Source organism: Mobula birostris, chromosome 22 (assembly GCF_030028105.1).
Source record: "Mobula birostris isolate sMobBir1 chromosome 22, sMobBir1.hap1, whole genome shotgun sequence".
NCBI lineage: Eukaryota > Metazoa > Chordata > Chondrichthyes > Myliobatiformes > Myliobatidae > Mobula > Mobula birostris.
The window spans coordinates 16,500,445-16,519,435 of NC_092391.1; the positions used below are offsets into that span (position 1 = coordinate 16,500,445).

Consider the following 18,991-nt stretch of genomic DNA (forward strand, 5'->3'; position numbering starts at 1 on the left):
AGGAAAAGAGTACAGGTGACATTTTGACCCAAAACATCAACTTCCTTGAATACAATATGATGCCAAACCATTTGGTGAAACTGGAAGCTTAGTATCAAAAGGTGTAAATTCCAAAAAAAAACAGGCCTCTTCAAGCCATTTTTCAAGCACAAGGCCCTTTATCTTTAGATAACATGGGTATAATCTTCCTCAGTAAAGACAAATTATGGTCTACAACTTCCTATTTTAGAGCCAGCAGAGGGAAATTCATCCACTGTTTCAAATTATAATTACTGCAAAATCCTCAAGTAGAAAATGAGAGCACTTTCTACCTCTCTTCAAAGCTTTTTAAAAAAAAACACAGACAATCTTTAGGACTAAGAACAAAGAACTATTTCATGTATCCAAAACTCAGGTCTTGCTTTGTCCAAACTTGTTTCAGCAGCTCTCCTGAAATAGGATCTGTCATTATTTCTTTGTTCACTTAGCTCTTCTCATCAGTCTAAAAATGGCAGATAATGAAGTGCAGTCACTACATGAGAAACAAAAGCAGCTGGAAATACATATTCAAGATTCTTTGGTAAATTTTGCAAGAAACATCCAAGGGATGAAATGCAGTGTATATAAAGTAATAAATAGCTGTAATCTTTAATGGCACTACCAATCAATATGGAATGCAGTATCTTGATAGCAAAAAAATCTACAGGGATGCTTGGAACACATAAGGCCAACCAGGTAATCTTTTCACCACATCCACTCACTATCATTTCTTAACTTCAAGTTAAGAAATTGTTTTAAGAAAACAGGGTTTAACAATGTTATATAAAAAATAATATTTACTCCCGCCTTTAACACTACATTTCTACAACACAAAAGAGAGTCTCAATATTTCTTAATACAAGATATGGTTGTCACACATATTGATGGGATGCTTATTTACAATTCTTCAATTGTTTAGGAACAGCTGCTATTTTTGCTAAAAGGCTACCATGTAATGTTCTGTAACTTCACTTATCCTTTAGCTTTGAGAAACAAGTGGTATATTTAAAAACTTACACAAAAATGTATTTTCAATAATAAATTTAAGTTACCAATTATTTTGATTCACTCACCAATCTATTTGTCATTTATATTCACATTAGCTTTGGTCAGTAAAAAAAGACTGACAAAGAAAATATTGCATTTAAGTTTTTTATATATATATATATATATATATATATATATATATATATATATTCATTCAGAGTTGCAGAGCATTAATCTTTAAGATTATTTTGCTCCTTGTTATCTCTGGATCTGTCGAACAAAGGCCTGGACCAGCTGTATTAAGGGTTCCTGACTTTCAGGACACAACTTGGACATGGAGCAGGTTGATTTGTTCGGAGGAGTCAGCAGTAAGGCTGCAGCAGGGGATGAAGGTGCTCCACGTCGAGAATACCGTGAAATACTAGACAGAACTGTACTCTGAAATAGTAAAGAAAAAAATAATTAAGTGACAGGGAAGGATCAAAAATTTCAATAGAGTGAAATACATGTGATCTACGCTAACTTCCACTGGGGATGTATTTATTCAATCCCACTATCCAAACCAGATGGTGCTTTCAGCACATTTTTTTTTCTTCCATATGCCACCTTCTGTGCAGCTTCAAAATGAATAAAGCAGAGCACCAAAATACAGTGATCAGCTTTTGGCATTGTTTTGAGTAACATTCCAAGTCCTTTGCTGTCCTCTGCAGTGCAAAGAAATAACTGCAGTCCACAAAATGTTATGATTTTCATCTGCAAATCATAATCTGAAAATCCAGTTGCTGGCCAGGATATAGGAAGAATTTTCAGACAATAAAATAAACATCGTGGAGGAACTCACCAACAGAATTATGAAATCTGAGATTCAAGAAAACAGCAGAAGTAAACACAATGAAACATTTTCTATAACAGCTTGTCACTGCAGTAGAGCATCTAAACTGAAATTACCAGCTCTGAGCTCAGCTCCTGCTTCATTCTCTGCTTGTCCCGTGCATGAACAGATGGGTCCTTCAGATACCTCACCGCTTGTGAAATCAATGCATAGAAACAGTTTTCCATTGTGAATCTCAAAAGCGCCCTTTAAAATAAATGAAAACTTTTAGCTTTGATGGGTAAAGGATAAATGGAACTTTCCTTATCCAGGCTACCACTAACATCATGAAATTTAACCCATTAAAATCCTATTAGCCAATCCCAACATGAAAAAGGATCTAGTGCTTTCCCTGTGTTTATGATGAATAAACTCTGCTGTACCTGGCTGGAAGCCCCAGGTATGGATTATAACATACCTTCTGGTACCTGTACCTGGCTGGAAGCCCGAGACTCTAAAATGGTACAAGTTGATTACTCATCTTCTGCAAACAAGTATTTCACCTGTTTTACATAGGACTGTACAAACACTTCGGCTTACTCCAAGATCAATCTAACCCTTCCCTGCCCTCCATTTTTCATCACAGTCCCTAATATATTTGCCTTCTCCACCATGCACTTATCATTTTGTGTAAAATCCTACCACTAACCACTACACTTTCCTCCAATCGCCTTAAAAGTATATCCTCTTGTATTAGGTTTTGTCATCTTGGGAAATAGGTGCTAACTGTCCACTCTATTGATGCCTCTTATACACCTCTATCAAGTTAGCTCTCATTCTCTCTCACTCCAAAGATAAAAGTTATAGCTTGCTCAACCTTTTCTCATTAAAAAACATTATCTAGCCCAGGCAGCATCCTGATAAATCTCCTTTGCACCCTCTCCAAAACTTCCACATCCTTCTTGTTATGAGATGACCATAACTGAACAATGTTTAGAAATAATTAAAGAGCTTAGATTTATACTGTGTCCCTTACAACCTCATTAATAGTTTGTTATTCACAATTTTTAAAAAAGCATAGTTAGAGGAAATGCAAATATTACAACACTGGAAGAATTTTCCTCCACTGATACCCATGAGGACAAGGCATGAAGACATAAGCCATGCAAATCAATACAACAATGGCTCGTGTTCTCAAATCTCCAAAACAGTGCCTCAACCCAAAAGCTTCTGACATTAGGGGCACATTTTAGGCTAAAGCTATCACTGTCATAAGACAAATCTATAAAACAATGAAGGTTATTGATTATGTAATTGTATTATAATTTGTATGGTGGACTGACTTTAGTAAAAGTTATTAATAAAACTTTCAATTACAAACTTCGCAGCAAACCAAAGAACAGCTGGTATAGATTAAATTACCCTCCCTAATCATACAATTCTGGCTTTCTGACAAGTATTTTGAGCTATACCAAACGTGTGGTCTGGGAACTACAGAAAAATCTTAAATCTCCAGGCTCACAATACCATGGAGACAAATTCATCTAAACATTATAGTTTACCCATGGCATTAAATGAGAATACACCAACATGAATACCGTTTAAAAGCATTCAGTTATGACATGGCATATATTTGATTGCATATTTGTCAACAGGTTATTCAACTGAACTTATCTTCTATTATTCTTGGCCACAACAGTTAAATTATATCTTTAGGCATTTTAGTTATGTCTCTCTTAGGCAAGCAAGGCATCTTTATCAACAACCACTTCTCCCTTTCACCCCACCCACACCTTACTTGCTACTATGTGATGCAGTTATGAAAAAAATTACATACTTCTTCAGAACAAGGCTCTCACAAGGAGATATACATACAGTTAAGAATCTGCCTTAATCTCTTGCCAGATCAAATCAATGAATGACCATGCGGTTTACTGTGATTTGTGATGTATAAAGTTGGAACAAAGTACATCAAATCTCTTGTGATAATTTAACTTAGAAATGTCTCCATTTACATTAATAAAAAAGAACCATTTGAGAATCCAAAACAGTTATTAATTTACTATCAAAATGAACTATTGGATAGAGTCAACACAGTTTACAGTAACATAAACTAAATAAGCAGAAGTCTGGAGTTCAAATTCCACAGTTGAAGGATGTGAAACTAAATTCAATAAATCTAACAATAAATCACTGCTAGTGGCAGAATAAAGGACCACATATGCTGGATTGTTGTTTTAAAAAAAAACTCTTACAGGAAGTGAAACTGGCATTCCAATTCAGCTCTATGCATGCAACTTCAACCCACACAATGCAGTCAATTGTGAATTCATCTTAAGCCCCTGAACAAGCCACTTGCTTTAACATACACTAAAGATTCAAACATTTCAAAACACCCTGGCTAACAAAACATTAAAGAACATAACACGTGGCTTCTCGAACCCACTCCAACAGAGTCTGATTTTTGATTTCTGATTTTCCCAAAATGTCTCCTCACCTTTTTCTCCTCTAAATGTAGAAACATATCAGTTGATCTCTATTTTGAATACAATGTATGACTGAGCTTCTAGATCTGGCTGGTTCAGAATGTTCACTAAAGACGCGTAACCCAGTCAATCTGGATTTATAAGACAAGAACCACTCTCATGAATCTTTGCTTTATTCCCTCCGTAGGAAGAATATCTTTAACTGTGAAAATCAAAACTGTACTCACTAATTTTCGTGTGGTCTCATCAAAGCCCTAAATAATAACTCTGTACCCTTGCAGTAAAGACCATCGTAGTACTTGACTTCCTGATTGCATGCTACAGATACAAGTTAGGATTTTGATTAACTAAATTCAAGGATCCTTTCAATACCAAACTAAAACCAAATCTTCCATCTTCTAGTCACTTGCTGTATCAATGCCCACTCATTACACACTCAGATTTGAATCAATAGAGAGCTTGCAAATACTGTCTGGTCTCCTCAGCAAAAGCACTGATTTACACTGAAAATGGAGACTGCAGATGCTGAGATCTGGCACAACAATCAAGGAACTGTTGATGTTTCAGGTCAAGATCCTGCCATCAAACCTGTGAGCATATATTGTGACTAGCTGCGGCCCTGCACAATTCCCCGATTCTGAATGAGAGCCTGCCAACCTGAGAAGGACCCATTTATTCCCCCCTCCCTGTTCACCAACTCTTAATACAAGGCAATATATTACCCTATTCCACTTGCCTGAGTCTTGTTCAACAACTGTCCTCCCACCCATGTGGTACTTTATCAAAAGCATTCCGAAAATCCTTACTGACCAGGATTGCCTGGATCCCCCCTCAGCTACTCTGCTTGGCACATCCTCTAACAAATCTAAAAGAGGCATTAAATCTAAATTTTCCTTTCACAAATCCACACTAACTTGATTTATGAAGGCCAGTGTACCAAAGGCTCTCTTTGTGAACCTATCTACTTATGACACCACTTTCAAGGAATTATTCCCAGATTCCTCTCTCTCTTCTACCATTCACTGTGCAAATTCTACTCTTGTCTGAGCTTTTGTGTTGCACTTAAAAGAAAAGCAACAAACTTCTTCAGAACAAGACCAAAACTGATATTACATGAGGAGATATGCATACAGTTGCCCTAACTTCTTTCCAGATCAAATCAATGAACAATCACGTGGTTTATTATGATTTAGACCCAGCCTGTCCACACTGACCAAGATGGCCATTTATGTTAGCCCCACGCCTGCATTTGGCAAATGCCCCTCTAAATTTTTCCTAACGATATACCTACTATCCAAATATCTTTTAAGTGTTGCTATCATAACTGCCTCAACTACTTCCTCTACCAGCTATGGCTGCCTAGCTAAATGAAGAATGTCAGTAACCTGGCAAGAAACCATTCACAAGGGACTACGGTCTTAGTTACAAAGACAGATTGAATCACAGAGAGGAGCACCGTTCAGGCGATTTGACATAGCCTTTTCCCTAAGATAGGGGAGTTTAAAGCTTGACGGCATTGGTTTAAGATGGGTAAGATTTTCAACAGAGAGGGTGGTGGGCACGTGGATCAAAATGGTAGAAGCATGTGCATATACGTTTAAGTACAGTTAGACATGTACATGGATAAGAAAGATTTAGAGGGACAAACAGTGGAAATAGGATTACCATTATCAGCATGGAGGAGATGGGCTGAAGTGCTTGTTTCCATACTGTTTTCACCCAAAGGATAGTCAGTATATGGAACAAACTACCTGAGGAAGTGGTTGAAGCAGATACAGTTATGACTTTTAAAAGGTACTTGGACAGGTACATGTATAGAAAAGGTTTAGGGGGATATATGGACCAAATGGGCTGAAGGGCCTGTTTCTGTGCTGTATAACTGAGTATACGATAGTCAAACATAACCAAGGCAAGGTGTATACGCAGGGCTTAACCTAAACAGCTTATGGATAAGATTTCCCCAAAGTATAGTGGTAAACTTAATTCAATGTTTGGCTCTATGACAGTCTCACTAAACTCACTTCAATACAGCAGCTGACAGTTAAACATGACACTTTATTGAAGCTAAAAGCCTTTTTATGAAACACCCAACTTTTCTAACTTACTTTAAAGATTTTGTCTCTTCAGATGAAGCTAGAGGTATCATATTTAGTGACATGGGTTCCTTCTTCTTATCAATCTAGAAATAAAAAGAAAGAGGTAAAACAATAAATCTATTATGCCAGAAACAAAAGAAAATTACACAATTATTTCTTTATAATATATACTACAGACTTATTTCTCCCCAACCTCAGGGTTATCAGGGGTATAGTTCCCATTATACCATCTGCCCTTTGGAATCTATTCAGCTAATTCTCCTTTATGTTTTCTGAACAGATGATACCAAAATGTAACATCACAACCGAGCAGATACTGAAATCATTGAAATTCCACATGCATTTGTCTACAGGGGCTACTTGATAACCATTAGAAACAGCAAGCATGGTAAATATTCACCCCTCCATATCTTAAGGGGCTTTAAGACCAATTAATATTTTGAGCTCTACAATTTATCTGCCACAGGAAAAAATATCCACTTACATAGGCAAGTTCTATCTTTGTTAGATTCTTTGTCTACAAATAATGAATGAGAAATCAACATAAGCTTGATGAAAAGTAATTTACCAGGCATTTTTATGGATTCAACTTATAGCTAAATAATTTCAGATGCAGAGCATGACCAGATTTCTGTTTTTAAAGAGTTCCAGTTTTCTGTCTTCTCTCCTGCCCATCAGGTGGGAGAAAAAGCTTGAGAACTCGTATCACTGGGCTCAAAGACAACTTCTTTGCTGCTGTAAAAATGGTTCTTGAATGCTACTCTGATAAGCTAGAAGATGAATTCTTGATCTCTCACCTTACCTTTTCATGGATTTTGCTCTGCACTGACCTTTCTCCATAACCGTAACACTATTCTGCATTCCATTTTCCTTTTCAGCATTTCAGTATATGGAATGATCTTCCTACATGGTTGGGCATGTGGCCAAGTGGTTAAGGTGATCGTCTAGCGATCTGAAGGTCGCTAGTTCGAGCCCCAGCTGCGGCAGCGTGTTTGTGTCCTTGAGCAAGGCACTTAACCACACATTGCTCTAGTGTCTGTGCGAGGAGTGGCGCCCCACACAGACTTCCAATCTGCGCCTTGTAAGGCATGAAAATGCCCAACACAGGCCTCATGGTCTGAGTCGATGTTCCCTCTGTTCCTACATGGCACGTAAACAAAACCTACCATTCTATCTCAGTACATGTGACAATAAATCAACTCCAATTCATAGTATTTCCCTTGGCAAGAGATAAATTATTTTGCTACCACTATTTATTTACACATTCTTCAGAATGACCTTTAATTTCTATGTCCAATTACACAGCTTTTAACTTTGCACTAATGCCTCCTTTGTCATTTAATCTCTCCTGACTTCCAACGCATCACAGTCCTCTTTTATTCTCTCTATCCCTGGATCTTACCACTGGTTTCTCTCTATCTTTTTTCCAGTTTTGTGAAAAGTCATCAATCTGAAACATGAAATGTTCTTCTTTCAACATATACTGTAAAAATACTGTATTCTAATAAAATTTTACATTGGAAAAGGTATACAAAATGGAGTTTAGCCCATTTAAAAACAAACTCAGCTGTTAGAAATGCAACCACAGTTAAGAAATATTTTATTTTAAAAAAATCAACTTATCCACAAAAGTTACTTTTGAAGTTTCCCAACATTATCTCAATGGTGCCAAACTATCCAGAGCTGCATTCAATACCTAATGCTGTGTCAAAGTTACCAGATCTCACCAAAGGCATTATAAATTTTGCTTCATGTCTTAATCTTTGTTGGCAAGTAAATGTTTTGTGACGATACCTGGCATCCTAATCGAGCCAAATAGTCTGTTGATAATCACAGCCAAGGTTCAAGCATTAAAAATAAATTGCATACAGAAAGGTTGTCCAAATTTGTGGAATTATACGGCAAAAAAATGTGAATGCTTGGCAATACTGAAACTTACTTCTAGATAAGGCAATGATGCCTCTTACAGAAAGAAACCCTCTACTTCAATTGTGAAAAAGTATCAATCTACAGAAGCTATTTCAAATCCCTGAAAAACTGATTAACTTGGTATATTGACAGGCATCTTTGGTACGAAGATCTCAATGGTTAAACTCCCAACAATCTCTTACCTCGCCCTGCATGTTCAGAACCACATTCACAGTTGCAAGCAGAGTTCCAAATGATGGAGCAACATCAGAATCAAATGCTGGAGTAGTAAAGCTCAGGACGAAGAGCATATCATATTCAGCCAGATCTAAGGACTGTGAGAATAAAATAAATTGGTTCAGAATGGGAATTCAGGTGGTGAAGTCCTTTCTGACATGTATCAAGGTAACTTATCCAGCAGAATCAAGATTCCAGCATCATGTTTCTTAATCCATATAAACATCCACTATCCAAACGACAGATCAAGAAATGGCTAAAGAAATACAGCAATTTCAAATCTTTCGGCACATTTATCACTATTAAAGGAGGTTGCAAATCTTGACCAGACTTTCAAGGAAGCCAAAGAAAACTACATGGGAAGTGAGCTATTGTCAGTGCTCAAATGAGTAGTCAGGTAGGCAAATGAACAAGAACATCAGAGAATATAATAGTAATATTATGACAAAATTAGTGTTTTGAAGAAAAAAATCATTTGTTTATAATATAGATAACACGGCTTTAAATTACAACTGTATTAATCTAATGAATGGATTCCATTTCTTCCTCGTATCCACAATGTTCACAGCATTGTTTTAAGACCATAAGACATAGGAGCAGAGAATAAGGCTAGTCGGCGCATCAAGTCCGCTCCACCATCATATCATGGCTGATTTATTATAGCTGTCAACCCCATTCTCCTGCTTCTCGCCATAACCTTTCACAGACCTTACCAATCAAGAACCTATCAACCTCTGCTTTAAATATACCCAATGACTTGGCCTCGAGAGCTGTCTGTGGCAATGAATTCTAAAGATTCACCACCTCTAGCTAAAGAAATTTCTCCTCACCTCTGTTCTAAAGGGATATTCTTCTATTCTGAGGCTGTACCCTCCGGTTCTAGATCCCCCCCCCCCCCAATAAAGGAAACATTCTCTCCACATCTACTCCATCTAGGCCTTTCAATATTCGATAGGTTTCAATGACATTCTCCCTCATTCTTTTAAACTCCAGCAAGTACAGGTTCAGAGCATTAACCCTTTCATTCCCGGGATCATTCTCATGAACCTCCTCTGGACCTCCTCCAATGCAGTGCAAGACTGCAAGTGAGGTTCAAATGAGACTGAACCACATGATAAACAAAACTCACTTCTTTGAATCTACATATATTGAAGTTCTATATCAAATAAAATTTATTTATTAGACACAAAGTCAAAAGGCTACTGTTCTAAATTGGGAAAGTGGAATTAAGACAGATGGGGGGAAATAAGTTGAGATGAATATCATGGGCCAAAGGATCCATTTCTGTGCTCTAGAGCCCACGACTCCAAAATTATAGTTTGGATACCAGTTAATACAAGGAAGCGACCAGGAAATTACTGGACCTATAGGGTCCTGCTCTTTTTGGGCAGATATGTACAGAATGCCCCTTTTAAGGAGTAGCCTTCACAATAGATTAGAATCTCAGTATTCAAGAGCATCTGAATGAACTTCATATTTATTCCTAGAATGAAACAAATAAATTGGTAATAATTATTGACCTGGTCTAGCAGTATCTGGCACAGATCAGGAGTAAAGTGTCGTATAGCTGCTAATGTTTTACTCAGAATCCTGAGCAAACTGGATTGGACTTTCAGCATTGCACGCTGTTCCACTTCAGCTCGTTCTGTGTTTTGCTGCTTTGTTGGCGTCTGAGCTGGTTTGGGCTGCCGAGGAAGAATTGCAGGCGGAAGAGCATCTCCATTCTTCACCTAATCAACAGGATACAATCGATCATATTTGATGCCAGTACTATGCAAGTTTTTCTTTAGATTGTGCCTACATGAAACAATGTCATAGGAAAGCAGCATCCAAAATCAGACCCCCACCACCCAGGCCATGCTCTTTTCTCACTGGTAGAAAGACTTGCACCACCAGGTTCAGGAGCAGTTACTACCCAATAACCACCAGGTCCTTGAACAAAAGGGGATAACTACACACTTGCCCATCCATTGAGATGTTCCTACAACCAATGATCTGACTTTAAGTTCTCTTTATCTTATTATCTTATGTTCTCATTTTTTTTTGCTATTTATATATAGTTACATTTTCACAGTTTGTTGTCTTCTGCACTCCAGTTGATCTTTCATTGATCCTGTTGTAGTTGCTATTCTATAGATTTACTGTGTATACCCACAGGAAAATTAATCTCAGGATTGTAAATAATGACATACATGTACTTTAATAATAGCGTTTACTTTGAATTTTGAAGTCATCTATATATCCAGAGTCATTTTGCAATCAGTTACCATTGGATTCAGTCTCCAAACTCATGATCAGAAATGAAATTTGAAAAGCCTTTTGTTTTGAAAAAGGGCAGTTAAAATGTAGCTTTGCAAAGATATGCAAAGAAGTGAATTTCTGACTCACTAGGATATTGTACTTCAAATGCATTATGGTTTTTCCACACAGGGAAAGGGAGACAATTAATCAGACAATAGTTACATGTGTTGGAGAAATTATAGCCCTTTCAAGATGAAATTTGAAAAGTACTTAATGGATCTTCATCTGAATTAATGTTGTGCTTCATTACATGTTGCTCTTTAACACTTCATTTGAAACAAGGAGTGAGAGTGAGACAATTGCCCTCGAACTGCTCAGCACACCAAGCAGATAGCCAACGGCTAACCTATTAACATCAGGGGTGAGTGGGGGGCCGGGGATGGGAGACAGTCCTGGGACACTGTCACAGAAATGTACTACATAATACCGTTTCCCTTCAACTAATTGCACATATGCTTAAAATGAGAAGCAACTTCCAATCCAAATGACATCATCCATCTTTCTCCAGATTTGTATGGCAAAGGTCAAATGCAAAGTTAAATGTAAATCATTGCAAGATCTTGGACAGCCTCTTACGTTCTAATTGCCCCCTACGTGGCATTTCCTTCAATAAAATTACCAAGAATATATCTGTGTTGATTGAACTGAGTTAGCCCAACGCTCTTAATGCTCAACAATATTCAGCCTGGATTCATTGGATCCCTGACTGGATTTAAATTTGCGCACAATTTTTCAATCTTTTTTTCTCGAAGGCAATTCCCTTTCTGTCAGAGATAAACTATTTAGATCATTTTTTAAAAATCAGAAATTTCTACCATTTACCCCACAGCTGCCTGACTTTCAGTCTTTATCACCCCATGGTCTTTAAGTGCATATGTCCACTATGGAAGACGTAACCAAACTGAAACCTGTTCCAAGCTAACAAATGCACACTGGAATTGATGAACATGAACAGCAGGTGCCCAAAGTGCTGTTCAGCCCTGTCCAGTTATAAAGGCTGGACATTCTTACTTGTTTACATCAAAGGCAAACAAAAAATCTCTAGAGCTGCAAAGATAAATGAAACGATTATTATTTTCCCCCTATTTTAATCAGATACCTCAAAATCTTAAGAGCATTGCTAGCAAATTGCAACACACACAAAGAGGAACTCAGCAGGTAAGGCAGTATCTATGGGGAGAAATAAAAAGTCAACGTTTTGGGCCAAGACCCTGCTCATGAACATTATGAAAAATGATTAAAGTAATCATACAGAACTGTTAACTTTTAAAGCAAAGGTCCCAAAAGACAGCAAATAATTTACTGATAAATATTTAGAAATGTTTTTTAGTTTTAATGTCATTAGTAACCCAACTCTTTGAATAACATGCTTAAACACTGTATACATTCATGGCAAATTACATTTTAAGGAAACAACTTCATACTCACCTGTAGATAGTGCTGAAGCACTTTCGGACTATGAAGCAGAAAGGTACATGTCTGGCACAAGTAACACAGGTTCACCTGTAAAACAAAGAACAAGCTGTTAACTACATTTATCAAGGAGCATCTTTAAAGCAAAAACTACTAGGTTATTTCCGTTCACTTGTGATCTTAATTCAATCCACATCCTGGCAACTCAATGGGAAATGAACTCATTTTTAATCTGTTTTTTATGGTGAGATTGTGGCCGGTAAACCACAACTGGTCACAGAGTAGGCCCGAGCTGAAATAAGACAGCGCTAGGATACGTGTTCTTGGTAAAAACATATCGCTAAAGAAGTGCAATAATATGGATTTCAGTTCTCTGCTATTCTGTTTGAAGCAGGGATGCCTCGTGTTCAACATCATATCCATTCTAAGTTGAACATACCTGCACATCCCTAAGCAGTTGTGGCAGATGAAACCGCCACTCTTTGATGAAGTTGGAAAGTTGAAGAAGAAACCCAACTGTGTGATCAACTTCATCGAGGCAAGCCAAGCTCTGCACCTTTCGAACTGCATCCAAACACTGTAAGAGAATGGGCAAAAATAATGACTCATATCCTGCTGCACCTAACATGAACATACAATATTTAACATAATAAAATCATACATATTTATGGCACAGGAGATGGCCATTTGGCCTATAATGACATTTAAAAAAAACCTACTCAAAGTATATATTTATAAAATGTTCTTCTTCACATGTGAGAGTAAAAGGACTTAAAAAAAAATGTTTCCATGACTTTCATACCAATTCTGGACAGTCAGGTGAGAAGAAACTCTTGGTGAGTATTCAGAAATAATGAAGTCATGATATTGTTCTGCAAAGTACACCATCTAGTGGCCTAGAAAACATGTTCTAAATCCTATTTGAACTGTGGCAAGTAGACTTTAGTAATAAGTGACTGGGTGTGTCAACAGTTATGACATCAGTTTACAGGCATTTATAATCAAGTCTCAATGAAACCAAGTGAAAGCAAAAGGTGAGGGTGAACGGGAAAGTTATTAATAATTCATTGTGTTTAGCTATTATATGTTTTAAATATATATAAGCTTTCAAGCATTTTTGGATCTGCAAGTGAATTATCTACTTTGATGACCACCTCCATGAAAAATATTATGCATAAGAACCTTTGGAACAAATTAGAATATTTATTTTTAAAATGGTTTCTGGATTGCACTGAAGGAACTGCTCCTTCAAAACACACTAAATTCAGTGCACACTAAGTTTTAAAAGCACCAGAAGCATTTACCCACCTGAAGTATCCGCTCTTGATGGACCCCAACAAAGTCTAACGATTCTGTAAGGAAGTTGTAGCGTAGTGATTTTAAAAGTCTTTCCATCAGTGACATCGTGAGTCGATACACACCTGGCCACGAGGGAGCATCCAAAGATTTTCGGGAAGATCCCAAAGTCTGAATTATAAGGAGAAAATTGAAAATGTTGGGAGAGATGGCAAATAGCAATTAATTCTTCATATGAAAAATCAGGCAAGCATTGTATAGAAAAACAAAACTTGGACGTCCAATATCACAGTACAAGTGAACGCAGCAGGCCAGGCAGCATCTCCAGGAAGAGGTGCAGTCGACGTTTCGGGCTGAGACTCTTCGTCAGGACTAACTGAAGTAAGAGTTAGTAAGAGATTTGAAAGTGGGAGGGAGAGGGGGAGATCCAAAATGATAGGAGAAGACAGGAGGGGAGGGATGGAGCCCAGAGCTGGACAGTTGATTGGCAAAAGGGATATGAGAGGATCATGGGATGGGAGGCCTAGGGAGAAAGAAAAGGGAAGGGTAAGAATGGGCAAGGAGTACAGTGAGAGGGACAGATGGAGAAAAAGGAGAGAGAGAAAACGAATATATATAATAAAAAATAAATAACGGATGGGGTAAAAGGGGGAGGTGGGGCATTAACAGAAGTGAGAGAAGTCAATGTTCATGCCATCATGTTGAAGGCTACCCAGACAGAATATAAGGTGTTGTTCCTCCAACCTGAGTGTGGCTTCATCTCGACAGTAGAGGAGGCCGTGGATAGACATATCAGAATGGGAATGGGACGTGGAATTAAAATGTGTGGCCACTGGGAGATGCTGCTTTCCCTGGCGGACAGAGCGTAGGTGTTCAGCGAAACGGTCTCCCAGTCTGCGTCGGGTCTCACCAATATATAGAAGGCCGCACCGGGAGCACTGGACGCAGTATATCACACCAGCCGACACTCAGGTGAAGTGTCGCCTCACCTGGAGGGACCATCTGGGGCCTTGAATGGTGGTGAGAGAGAAGTACAAGAGCACCCGGCACTTATCCTTGTAAGCAGAACAAGTGCTACATCTGCCCTTACACCTCCTCCCTCACCACCATTCAAGGCCTCAGACAGTCCCTCCAGGTGAGGCGACGCTTCACCTATGAGTCGGTTGGGGTGATATACTACGTCCGGTGCTGCCGCTGTGGCCTTCTATATATTGGTGAGACCCAGTGCAGACTGGGAGACCGTTTCGCTGAACACCTACGCTCTGTCCGCCAGAGAAAGCAGCATCTCCCAGTGGCCACACATTTTAATTCCACATCCCATTCCCATTCTGATATGTCTATCCACGGCCTCCTCTACTGTCAAGATGAAGCCACACTCAGGTTGGAGGAACAACACCTTATATTCCGTCTGGGTAGCCTCCAAACTGATGGCGTGAACATTGACTTCTCTAACTTCCATAATGCCCCACCTCCCCCTCGTACCCCATCCGTTATTTATTTTTTATTATTATTATATATATATATATATATATATATATATATATATATATATATATATATATATATATATATATATTCTTTTTCCCCCTCTGTCCCTCTCACTATACTCTTTGCCCATCCTCTGGGCTCCCCCCCTCCCCCTTTCTTTCTCCCTAGGCCTCCCATCCCATGATCCTCTCCTATCCCTTTTGCCAATCAACTGTTCAGCTCTAGGCTCCATCCCTCCCCCTCCTGTCTTCTCCTATCATTTTGGATCTCCCCCTCCCCCTTTCAAATCTCTTACTAGCTCTTCTTTCAGTTAGTCCTGATGAAGGGTCTCGGCCCAAAACGTCGACTGTACCTCTTCCTAGAGATGCTGCCTGGCCTGCTGCGTTCACCAGCAACTTTTACGTGTGTTGCTTGAAATTCCAGCGTCTGCAGACTTCCTCATGTTCACAGTACAAGTCTTAGATTGTTCGTAAATGTAAAATTACTCAAACATTGAATTTGAAAAGCTACTTGATGTAGCTCAATCTCAGAAACTCTATGAATTTATAAATATGTGTGATTCAATTATGCCAAAGATTTGATACTGCAATCTGTAATGTAAGTTATGACTTGACTGAAAAACACAGCTTTTTCTAGTAATGTGCTTGTGTTGATTCTTTGCATCATGTTGAAAACTTATTTTTGAATACAATTTTGTGACAGTTGTTGCTTTTCAGTTTGTCAGTTAAAATTATCAACTTTAATATTCTTTAAAAATTAATTTGTGTTTGTAACTTCTAATTAGAATGAAGCACATTACAAAGCAATGGAAGCAAGATTAATAACAGTATATAGTTGGGAGTTATCTAGGACATAATGGACCTCTATTTTGTAGAAATTATTAAAAATAGTTGAAAATATACTATTTTAACCATCAAAATTAGAACAATCCAGGCAATATACAAGCTAATCTAATTCAAAATTACTTAGCTTTCCCGAACAACAGTTACTTTCCCTAAAGACCCAATAGAATCAGTAAAATGTATTTAGCTTCCTTTATACTTATTCCCAAAGTCCTCACTGTTTATAATACCTGAGCAAGTTTCCCCATGAAGTTCTCAAGACTGAATATAATTTCATCAATATTAGATTTAACTTAAAATATCAAAATTGATCACTCAGGTGTTGGTACTTTGTGTATATTCACTCTACTTAACAATACGGTAAGTACATTGAAACGATCCTTGTAACAGTGACTGAGGCAGAGTACCTGAGTGGTGCCATTGGTACTGAGTTGATATACACTGAGAAGTGGCAGACAGATGCTTTGAAGAACTCCAGCTCCTCCCACTGCAGCCGCTCCCTGGAAGTACCAGTATGAAATTTAACATCAGCATTTCAAACTTACAAACAGATTTTGATGGATTTGAGTTTATGCACATAATTAACCTGAAAACAAGAAATTTCCACATCAACGAATGAACAATAGTCACAGTAAAGTTACTGCACATTTTTACACGGGTTTCTACAGAGGCACAATTGAGAGCATCCTGACTGGCTGCATCACTGCCTGGTATAAGAACTGTACCTGCCTTAATCGCAGGACTCTGCAGAGAGAGGGGCAGACAGCGCATCTGTAGTTATGACCTTCCCATGATTAAGGGCATTTACAAAGACAGGTGTGTAAAAAGGGCCCGAAGGATCATTGGGGACCTGAGTCACCCCAACCACAATCTATTCCAGCTGCTACCATCTGGGAAACAGTACCACAGCATAAAAGCCAGGACCAACAGGCTCCAGGACAGCTTCTTCCACCAGGCCATCAGACTGATTAACTCACATTGATTTGAGTGTATTCTATGTTACATTAACTGTTCTATTTATTATAAATTACTATGATTGCACATTGCACATTTAGACAGAGACATAACGTAAAGATTTTTACTCATGCATGTGAAGGATGTAAGAAATAAAGTCAATTCAATTCAAAAAGACTTGAAAGGACTTGGAAATACTGCTTTCAGAGTTTGCTATCTTTGGGAAAGGTTACAATACACTTCAAAACCAAATACAGCTGATTCCGGTTATTTGGACCATCAGTTCATCAGGGCAACTGTTTATTGGGGCAACTATTAAAAAAAAACAAAAAAGAATCTAAAAATAGCCTGGATTCTCTTTGTTTATTTGGGACACTATGTCGCTTAATTGGTTCAGGAGACATGTGCTGAACAATTTCTAACTAGCATCAGTCGTGTCTACTTGTGCCACCATTAAGACATTATACTGTGCTTAGGAGTAGTAGTTTTCAAACAGCATCACTTGCATCTGTTTGTGTTCAAAAAGCAGTGATTTTTGCCACTGGTGGCAAGAAATAAGCAGTATTACAATTCAGAATTGTTTTGCTCACTGCTGTTTCAAGACTTGGAGATGTCAGAAACAGCCAGAAGTGAAAATGAAACAACTTCACTACTGCAACAAGTTAGGAAATATGAAGAACTTGAAGGTATAGACAATCATCTTGAATGTTACAATGAAAATGAAGATTTGGAGGATGCAATTATTGAAAGCACTGCATGAAGACCGTCCGTTATCTACATTAGGTGTCTGCACTGATTTGTTCATTTACGGTACATCAAAAGAACATGGAAGCATACACTGGATGAATTTCTCCGTCAATAATGCCTTGAAAAAGTATTCCGCCCCCACAACTATTTTCACATTTTACAGTTCCATTTTCTAAATTTAAAATATATTTAATTAGGATTCTTGGAGTTAATCTACAAAATATTGTGCATCATGTCAAATTATTAGAAAAATTCCAAAGCCTATCAGCAATTTACTAAAAATTAAAAACCGAAATTGTGAGGCTGATAAGTATTAATCCCCTTTGCAATTACTACACCAACTTTCCTCAGGTGCAATACCTTATCAACTCACCCACTTTGTTGATTTAGAAAATTGGAGGATCACCTGTTTTCAATGAATTCATAAGATCCAACTGTATGGTAGATTTTCAACAGGCCAAACCAAAATGAAGACAAAGAGCATTCAAGACAAGTCAGGGAAATGATAACAGAGAAGCACAAATCTGGGGAAGGATACAAGACCATCTCAAAGATACTGAACACACCTCAGAGCAATTAATCGTGAAAAAGTGGAAAGAATATGAAACTACAGGCACACTGCCTAGGTCAGGCTGCCCCTCCATTAAATAATGGCTCTTGTAAGAGAGGCTACTGTGATGCCAAGTCAATCTGAGTGTGCTGCAGCAGTCAGTAGCTGCAACTGGAGATGAAGTTCATGGCTCCACAATCTCCAAGGCCTTGCACAAAAAGGGTGTTTATGGAAGAGTGGCAATGAAGGAGCCCTGTCAAAAAGTCATATCCTTGCCCATAAAGAATTTGCAAAGCTTCACTTAGAAAAGACTATAAAGATGTGGAAGAGGGTCTTGTGGTCAGATGAGACTAAAGTGGAGCTCTTTGGACTCAACAGTAAGCAGTACATGTGGTGTAAATCAAATACTGTGCATCAGCCAGGTAACACCACCCCTACTGTAGCATATGGTGGAGGCAGCATCATGTGATGGGGATGCTTTTTAGCAGCAGGGATTGGAAATCTGATCAGGATTGATGGGAAGCTGAGTGCTGCTAAATACAGAGAGGTTCTGGATAAAAACCTGCTCACCTCTGCCAGAAAGCTTAAACTGGGGAGGAAGTTCAACTTCCAGCAAGACAACGACCCAAAACACACAACCACCAAAGGAACCATGGAGTGGCTTTAAATTAAGAAAATTTATGTCCTTGAACGACCCAGTCAGACTCCTGACCTTAAACTGATCGAATATCTCTGGCAAGACCTCAAGACCGATGTCCATCACTGCTCCCCAACTAATTTGGCACAGCTTGAGCAATTTTGCAAGGAGGAATGGGCAAATCATGCTCCATCACACTGCAAAGCTAATGGAGACTTAT

General features: G+C 38.3%; 1 protein-coding gene across 2 annotated transcripts in view; it reads right to left on the bottom strand.

Annotated features, from left to right (window-relative positions):
* Window positions 1–603: 603 nt before the first annotated feature.
* nup188 (nucleoporin 188) overlaps window positions 604–18,991 on the bottom strand; it is a 107,355-nt gene continuing 88,967 nt past the window's right edge. For both annotated transcript variants that reach the window (XM_072240116.1, XM_072240114.1), the window contains exons 37-45: window positions 16,291–16,383; window positions 13,566–13,724; window positions 12,697–12,834; window positions 12,273–12,347; window positions 10,064–10,273; window positions 8,510–8,641; window positions 6,408–6,481; window positions 1,954–2,083; window positions 604–1,443 (exon numbers count right to left, since the gene is read on the bottom strand). In XM_072240116.1, coding sequence (XP_072096217.1) covers window positions 1,264–1,443; window positions 1,954–2,083; window positions 6,408–6,481; window positions 8,510–8,641; window positions 10,064–10,273; window positions 12,273–12,347; window positions 12,697–12,834; window positions 13,566–13,724; window positions 16,291–16,383 — 1,191 coding nt within the window. In that variant the 3' untranslated portion in view covers window positions 604–1,263. The remainder of the gene's footprint in view (window positions 1,444–1,953; window positions 2,084–6,407; window positions 6,482–8,509; window positions 8,642–10,063; window positions 10,274–12,272; window positions 12,348–12,696; window positions 12,835–13,565; window positions 13,725–16,290; window positions 16,384–18,991) is intronic.